The sequence below is a fragment of the Octopus bimaculoides genome, chromosome 19 (genome assembly GCF_001194135.2).
Source record: "Octopus bimaculoides isolate UCB-OBI-ISO-001 chromosome 19, ASM119413v2, whole genome shotgun sequence".
In the NCBI taxonomy this organism is placed as follows: Eukaryota; Metazoa; Mollusca; class Cephalopoda; order Octopoda; family Octopodidae; genus Octopus; species Octopus bimaculoides.
This window is the reverse complement of record NC_068999.1, coordinates 12,127,032-12,136,604: the sequence shown is the minus strand read 5'-3', so window position 1 is coordinate 12,136,604 and position 9,573 is coordinate 12,127,032. Positions and strand designations below refer to the sequence as shown.

At 38.6% G+C, this 9,573-nt stretch overlaps 1 protein-coding gene across 1 annotated transcript in view; it reads left to right on the top strand.

The window, feature by feature from the left end:
• Positions 1–1,189: 1,189 nt before the first annotated feature.
• Positions 1,190–9,573, top strand: part of LOC106884101 (mannose-P-dolichol utilization defect 1 protein) — a 46,218-nt gene continuing 37,834 nt past the window's right edge. The window contains exon 1 of the mRNA XM_014935322.2: positions 1,190–1,299. Coding sequence (XP_014790808.1) covers positions 1,203–1,299 — 97 coding nt within the window. The 5' untranslated portion in view covers positions 1,190–1,202. The remainder of the gene's footprint in view (positions 1,300–9,573) is intronic.

The window sequence follows — 9,573 nt, the reverse complement described above, 5'->3', positions numbered from 1 at the left end:
TATATATACGTACATATATACGTATATTTACATATATACTTATATATACATATAAATACATATAAATACAGACACATATATCTACATATACATACACACACTTATATATACATATACTACATACATTATATATATAAATATATATACACACACACACACACACACACACATACATATATATTTATACATATACATACATACATACATACATACATACATACATACATACACATATATATGTATGTTTGGGGAAGGTGCTAGTCAATTATATCATCCCCAGTGTTCGACTTCCGAAAAGACAGAAGGGAAAGTCGACCTCTCTCTCTCTCCCTCTGTATCTCTATCTCTCTCTCTCACTCTCTATCTCTCTCTCTCTCTCTCTCTCTCTCTCTCTCTCTCTCTTTCTCTCTCTCTTTCTCTCTCTCTGGATAAACATGTACCTCCTCTACAGCAAGGCACTAGATTTTGTGTCTCTGTCTCCCTGTTACACTAAGCCGCTACGCATTTCACCTGGCATACTACAGATTTTACCAGCTCACCGCTTTAGCAATAATAATAATATTGATCCTTTCTACCTGTCATACATGTATTCGAGTATTACACTTAAAACAATATGAAAACATTTGGATAATTCATAATAATGTAAGAAACTCGTTTGTTACGTCTATGGAAAAATATTCATTTATAGTTCTTCATTAGATGGTGTAATTATGTTATACATTTCGATTAGGATTTCATATTCCTTTCACAGTTAGAGGTTTTAAATAGTGTAAAATACGGTCTGGTTTTTATAATGTGAAAAATGTTGATCTTGTCTTCGAAAAGCGCTTTGACGCGCTAGCGATGCCCTACCTCGTTGAGAACTGACAAGAATATTCGATAACCAAACGAAAAGATATTTCAAATTTTACGATTGCAGCATGGAAGATACATGTCAGTCATTCCGGAATACACAAAAATTGTTGACCTCACTAAAACATTTAATACGGTTTGAAACATACGGTTTGAAAATTTTCGCCGATTCGAAACTTCGGATCTACAATTTAAAATTTTCAAGGGAATGTACTCTTTAATAAAGAAAAGAAAGCCTTATATTATCTCCCGTTTTGAGAGTTATTTCCCTTGTTAGAGTTTACTTCCCTTGACTGTAATATCCAAGGGAGGTAACTCTACCAACAGATGAATCTAATCAGTTTCTAACAATGGCGGGTATTGTTGACTTCGTTATTTCCTTGATCCAATTAATATGTCCACAGCCATGCTTTGACACATTTTTTCTGCACTATGATTTCTTTCATAGTAAGTTAATTTATTCATCTTCATTTCAATATGTATTATTTGATATAACCCGCGCTCTTTGATTTCTTTTTTTCTGTTTAACTTATTGATTTGTGAGCATCCTGCTAATTAATCCACGTAAACACGATCGTATATACATGTACGCGCGCCCGCGAATATTTTGTTTGTTGCTTTTTTTTTTTTGTTACATTTATTCCACATCTGTTATTGATTGGAGTTCACATTGATTTTGGCTTCTTGTGACGGAATCGCTCCGTCCAGGGATACCGATCTGCATCGTGACCAGTTAAAAATTGCCGGCATTTTTTCCGCTCGACTTGTTTTTTTATCCGCTGCACAGAAACCCACCCCAAAACGGTTGTCACTTCTGTTTCCCCAATCTGCCAACGTATATTTTGTTATGAACCAGTTGAACATTAGAGACGTGTTTAATCCTTGCCTGTGATGAAAAAACGTTCCTGACGTGATCATCTCATCTTTCAACCCGTGTACAAAGGTCGTAATTTCATCGAGCCGGAAAAAATAATAAGTACAAGTTGACGACGCCGGCAGGATTTGATCTCGGAATATTAAAAGCCTTAATAAAAACCATAACGCTTTATGAGATCTGTGTGCAACAGTAACGTCTGAACTGAAGGAGATTTGGCTGCTATTTCTGGCAGATCGTGTGACCACATAGATAACACGATCGGAGAACAGAATTTAGGATGTGCTTCTAATAATAATAATAATAAATATAATTATGTTATTATTTAGAGCATGTATAAAATAATTGACTTGTTATAATTTATTATATTATATGTGAGAAGCTTATGCCAGGTAACATTGTTACTTAATAGGATCATGAGATATATTTGTCTGTGCCAGAGGTTAAAAATTGCTCATAGATTACAATAGGAAAAATAAGCAAACACATGATAGCTAAATAATTCAGTTTAAAATAATGACCTAGTGAGTGTTTCCTTTGTTGATAGTATAAATAAAACCAATCTGAAATATGCTTAAGTTACCCGCTTCACTTTAAACAAGTTGTAATTTAATACAGATAATATGCAGTGATCATTTGAAAACCAAATTGTTCCTATTACTTATGCATGCAATCTCTGATAAATATATATATATATATATATATTTATTCAGGTTATTAAGATTTTCATTTTATTTGCTAGTTCTAGAAAACAAGACAGCATCCATCAGTGCTCTCAATTCCACCAAGATTGGTGAAATATATGCTGTTCATATTTATGTTTTGCTTTAGGTAGCAAGCTGGCAGAATTGTTAAGATGTCAGGCGAAATGCTTAGCAACATGTGATCCATCTTTACATTCTGAGTTCAACCTCCGTCAAGATTGAATTTGCTTTATCCTTTCGTGGTCAATAAAATAAGTAGCAGTTGAGCACTGACGGTTGATGTAATTGACTTACTCCCTCCCCTGCAATTGCTGGCCTTGTGCCAATATTAATGTTTTGCTTAATGCTGTGATCTGGTATAATTGTTAGCAGGAGCTTGCACCATACTTCTGTCTCAATTTTTATGGCTGGGTCCCCTTTTTAACACCAACCTCTCTGCAGAGTGGGCTGAGTGCGTTTTATGTGGCACCAGAACAGGATAGGTCAGTTTTGGTATGGTTTTCACAGCTGGATGCCTTTCCAAATGCCAGCCACTTTACAGCATGGACTGGATGCTTGTATATATATATGTGGGTGTGGGTGTGTATTTAAGGGGCTTGGGCCATAAGCAGAGGTTAGTGGCCTTTTCGATTTAGACAGGTAAAAATCGACTATATCAAATTGGGTGCCCCTTGCTCTGCCTCTACCCTTGTCGACGTTAAACCATGTGGTCACTTCACTGGTGCTGCACCACAAGGAGAGGTTGGTGACCCTTTTTATGGTGTATTGATATCTCGCAAAATATGTTTGCTCGCCAGACTGATCTCAGATTTGGCCGGGTTGAGCAGGCGGCACTTACCAAGTAACAGAGTTGACCTGGATTTAAACAACAACAACCAGAGTATATAAATAAATTGACAATTGTGTTAGAATGATAAAATATCTTGAAATCCTTAAAGAAGTGTAACTGTCTGAATAACAATTTCTGTTTATGTAGGGCAACAGTCATAAATCAGAGAATGGCCAAACAATTAAAAAAATAGGCAATGTGTGTGTGTTTGTGTGTGTGTATAAGCATCATGCAGTTCTCTAAAGAGGCACAACAATACTTCAATAATTAAGTTGTACAGTTGTTGTTGACAAATATTTAATTAATGAAAATAATACCATTTGGTCTAATATTCTAATGTCATGGTTACATAATTCTGTTACAAATACCAAAACAAAGAAATCTTGCTTCTGCATATTTATATATATTTTTTATCTTATCAGCTTCTATTTTTATTGTGTAAGCATTTCTTCTTTATGGTCTACAACCAGATATTAAATGATTGCCCACTAACACCTGCTGCTTAAGGCACATGGATGTACATCAGCTAACTCATACCAAATGTGTGTGAAGGCGCGTGGCTTAGTGGTTAGGGCATTCGGCTCACGATCGTAAGGTCGTGAGTTCGATTCCCGGCGACGCGTTCTGTCCTTGAGGAAGACACTTTATTTCACGTTCCTGCAGTTCACTCTGCTGGCAAAAATGAGCAGTACCTGTATTTCAAAAGGCCAGCCTTGTCACGCTATGTGTCACGCTGAGTCTCCCTGAGAACTATGTTAGGGGTACACGCGTCTGTGGAGTGCTCAGCCACTTGTACGTTAATTACATGAGCACGCTGTTCCGTTGATCACATCAGCTGGGACTCTTGTCGTCGTAACCGACGGAGTGCTCCTTTCATGGCAAATGTAAGGGACGTAATTGGATGGTTTGAGAAGAATGGGAGTTTTTTTTTATCATTATTGTTGTTTTGTTCTTATTTACTTATCTTCTTCTTTTTTTTTGGCAGGCAGCTTACTTCCCAACCACATGGTTCTGGGTTCAGTCCCACTTGGGCAAGTGTCTTCTACTATAGCCTCGGGCTGACCTAAGCCTTGTGAGTGTAATTGGTAGATGGAAACTGAAGAAAACCTGTCATATATATATATATATGTGTGTGTGTGTGTGTCTGTCTGTTTCTCCAACATTGCTTGACAACCGATGCTGGTGTGTTTACGTCCCTGTAACTTAACGGTTCGGCAAAAAAGATCAATAGAATAAGTGCTAGGCTTACAAAGAATAAGCCCTGAGGTTAATTTGCTAGACTAAAGGCAGTGCTCCAGCATGGCCACAGTCAAATGACTGAAACAAGCAAAAGCATTTGTTTTGATATATTTCAGCTTCTGAAACAGTAACTGTCGGCAGCATATTGCCATCAAGGAATTTCACTAATTCACTGCTTTTGAGAGAGCATGCTTTACAAATGAGCATCTGTAACTCTTAGCAGAACAAGTATCATAAGGGACCGTAACCTCATCATTATCACTATCATAATCATCACCACTGTCATCATCATTTAATGTTTATATTTAACTTCTTGCCTGCACTGGACCGTTCCTCTTCAACACGGCAGTTGTACACTTGTCTCAGTCATTCGTTATCTTTGCTATCTGTTTCCAGCACAGCAAATAACTCAAGCCACATCATCATTTTATGAATGATAAACATATATATAGCATCATCATCAACATCATCATCATCATCATCATCTAGGCTGGAAGAACTGCAGCTAAGGAGGTGGTGGTTGGTTGGTCAGTTTGACATGATCTAATGATGTGAAGGACTGCTTTAAGTCCTATTGTCGGTTTCCTCGTGGTTTGTATGGCTAGCTGCCCTCCTTAATGTCAACCATTTTACAGAGGGTACTGGATACTTTAGTCTTAAAAACCGACATTAGTGAGGTTACTAATTGATTACGATCACACATATATCTTATCATCATCATCATTTATCGTTCATTTTCCATATTGGCATCGGCTGGATGGTTTGACTGGAGCTGGCAAGCCAGAAGACTGCACCAAGCTCTGATATCTGTTTCAGCATTGTTTCTATGACTGGATGCCCTTCCTTATGATTTTACAGAGTGGACCAGGTGCTTTTTACACGGCACCAACACTACTGGGGTCACCATGAAACATGCAAGACCCCTTCAAGATGAGAGGTTAAACTATAATAAAGGGACAGATATCGGTGATTTGTTGTAGAGAAGATACATAACTATCTCAGTCAGAGGAGTGTTTCCTAACTTGTGGATGAGGACAAATATCCATCAAATGTAAATAATGTGCACAATTCCTCATCTCTTAAATATAGAACTATAACATCAACATCATTCAGATGGCATCGTTCATTTTCAATCTTCCGTGTAAACATGTCTGGCCATTGTGCTGTTCATTGTCAAAAGATTTGGGGAAAGCACGAATCTCACTTGGAAACGGGTGGAGATTGAGACAAGAAAGAATACCCGACTATAGAAAAAAGGGCTTCACAGAGTTTTGTCTGGTCAATGCGGGTAGAAGAAAAGATAGATGTAAAGTGATAGGTGTGATGATGATGATGACGATGATGACGATGACGATGATGATGACAATGATGACGACAGTGATGATGATGGTGTTGACGACAATGATGATGATGATGATGACGACGACGATGACAATGATGATGTATATGACGATGATGATGATAATAATGATGACAACAATGATGATGACGATGACGACGATGATAGTGATGTTGATGATGATGATGACGATGATGACAATGATGATGATGTTGATGACGATGGCGATGATGATGATGATGATGACGACAATGATGATGACGATGACGGTGGCGATGAGGATGATGATGACAACGATGAAGATGATGATGACAATGACAACGACAATGTAGGGATACTTTGTAGGAAAATTGCCTCTACTACTAGCAAATCAAGCAAGTGCATAAACCATTCCCTGTATTCCACTCCCACTTTTTTTCTCTTTCTTGTTTTAAAAGTCTGAGAGCCATGTCTTGCATAGTATTCTACAGAAAATACCAAAATCTCTCTTTGACAGGCCTCAGCTGTAAGATTGGTATGGGATTCTGTGCAGAGAAACCCTGTTCTACTTTGAACAAGTCAACAAGTCTGATGGGTATCATTATCAAAGACACAGTTTCCCTCCTTTCTTTATCGTTCTGTTTTGCACAGTGTGTGACAATTAGTTTTTATAGAATTTCATTTTAGTGACCATTGTACCCATTGAAAGATATCAATATTTATATATAAAGAGACAGAGAGAAAAAGTAAAGAGATAGGAGACTCTGACTCGAAAGTATGAGTCAGCCAAAAAGATTCAACTCACAGCATACTTCAACAAGAAAATAAATGAGGTGACAGATGAGCTAAGTCACAGATACACGATGACATGGGATTGTAGCTAGGTTATACATACATGATGGCAGATTTTGTTATCTAATATTCTTTTCACCATCATCATTATCATCATCATCATCATCATTTGAAGTCGGTTTTTCCTGCTGCCATGGGTTGGATGGTTTGACTGAAAACTGGTAAGCCGGGGAGCTGCACCAGGTTCTGATCTGGTTTGGCAAGGTTTCTATCGCTGGATGCCCTTCCTAATGCCAACCACTCTGAGAAGGTAGTGGGTGTTTGTTTATGTGCCACTGACACAGGTGCCATTAACCTGATACCAACATCAGCCACGACTACAGTATCTACACAAGCATCATCATCGCCTAAGGCCTAAGTATATCGCCTAAGGCCTCAGTCACTTGTCTTGCCTCTTTTACTTGTGTCAGTTATTATATTGTGGCCATGCTGGAGCATGAACAAATCAACCCCAGTACTTATTTAGTTTAAAGTCTGGTCTCTTTTTTCAAACTGCTAAGCTAGAGGGCCATAAACACACCAACACTGGTTGTTAAGTGGCTGCATGCAGGGTTAAACACAAACTCAAAGACACACACTCGCACACACATATATACTTATATATGACTAGCTTCTTTCAGTTTCCATCTACCAGAAGGGAATCATACTACTGCTATTTAGCCCTAGGAAGCTGCACCACTTCCTGTCAACCTTGACTCATTTCCTGTGTCCTTATGTTTACGAGGGGGAGACAAGCACCTCCACCCAGCCAAGCTTGCATCCAGGCCGACAGGGAGTGGTGCAGCTTCCTAGGGCTAAATAGCAGTAGTATGATTCCCTTCATGGAACTGTCACATTAAGAAAAAGTGTTTCATCCCTAACAAATTACTGGGCACCCTCTTTCCTGTGTTGTCTCGGTTTGTACCTTTCTTTCCATTCAATTTAAAGCACCAAATTCCAAACTAAAAATAGCCTTAAAATTACAAATATTTATTAATATAATCATATTTATTAATTTTTTAATGACTTAATCTGAGGAGAAAGAGCAGTGTTGACCATCTTCAGTGTCTCTGAGGCAAATGGGGTCAGGGTAGGGAGGAAATTATAAGAAACTGCCATATTTTTTTAACCTAATTTTTGTCAAAAAAGGGATTCCTTATACATGTTAAAATACAGTAATCCATAAAAGGCTGTGTAGAAACTATAAATATGGAAGCACATACTAGAATTACAAAGTTTCAGCCATTCTGTTACCATATTTCTGTTGAAATGCATTGCCTTTGTTACAATTAATTTTGAAAATAACAAAGAATTTAGTAGAATAACTGCTATTTTCCTGTTGGTATTTTGAGCAAAAATTAATATGGTATTTTGAGCAAAAATTAATATGGTATTTTGTGCAAAAATTAATATGGTATTTTGGTGGCAGCTTTTAATTTCAATCACTCTGTAACAAACGGTTTATTATAAAACCTTTAGTTTAGTAAGGTTTGTGTAGAGCTTGCAAAATACAGCTTTTGGGGGGTTTTTTCTCGCCCTTTCAAAGCCTAGCCAGGCTCATGGGCCCGGTTTCCCAGTTTCTATGGTGTATGTGTCCCTCCCAGCTGGACGGGATGCCAGTCCATCGCAGCATTACTCAAGAAATAGGAAGAAAGTGTGAGAGAAAGTTGGGGCGAAACAGTACAACAAGGGTCGCCACCACCCCCTGCGGGAGCCTCGTGGAGCTTAAGTGTTTTCGCTCAATAAACACTCACAACACTCAGTCTGGGAATCAAAACCGCGATCCTCCGACCGCGAGTCTGCTGCCCTAACCACTGGGCCATTGCGCCTCCACCAAAATACAGCTTGCAGCAAAGATAACAAATTTAGTAAGCAAAACAGAAGTGAGGAAACTTCTTCCATCTGGAAAGAAGCTATGTTTGGTCCGCAGGAGAAAAATAAATAGTAAAGCCATATGGTATATCCGATGTAAAGTATGTGTGAAAGAAATATATAGCGGGATCATGAGCAGCTTAACAATGTAACAGATGTGAAGTAGTAGACAGCAGCAAGAACATTCATGATATTGATTTTCTATAAATTCCTAAAAGTCTCTTTAGAATAGATGACCGCTTCTGATACCTAGCTGATCTAATCAATAGTCAAAACGCTTCAAAAGCATTGTAACTTAGTGTGACCATGGGGTGGAAAAAAGATTTAGGAAGCTGTTCGTTTCGCTTTCAACAAAGGGATTCTGTCTTTGAGTGAAGGGCTGATTGTATGATGCTTGTGGCATTGAATGAGAACGATATGTGAAGGTTGTGGCAAAACAGATGTAGCAAGCCTGCTTCACTGGATGTGTAAAGGAGCCAATGGCAAAACTAGACATAAGAGAAAGTAAATTCAGTGTATAAGAGAGAAGACTGAACTGGTGTAGATATGTGATGCTTGTAGGGGATGCTGAGACCCCTTTCGGTCATGACTGACCATGGGGTTGCACCTAGAAAGTTTCCCCTTGGGGCATAAGTCTGGGCAATGTTGTTTATGGAGGACTAGCAGTCGCCCAAGCATACCGGCCTCCTCACTCTATGCCACTAATGTTAGCCAAGGGAAAGGCAAAGGGGCCGATACAGCTTGGCACTTGTGACGTCGCAACTAATTTCTACAGCTGAGTGAACTGAAGCAACGTGAAATAAAGTGTCTTGCTCAAGAACACAACACGCAGCCCGGTCCGGGATTCGAACTCACAAACTCACAATCATAAGCTCGACACTCTGAGCCATGCGCTCTGACCACTGAGCCATGCGCCTTCACAAGGATCCTCTAGAGCAGGGGTTTTCAAACTTTTTGACTTGCGGACTCCTTTATATTTCAGGCTTTACCTTAGGGACCCCTTTATAAACGCTTATGAAATTTATACATAAATATTTGCTTAAAATAACATATT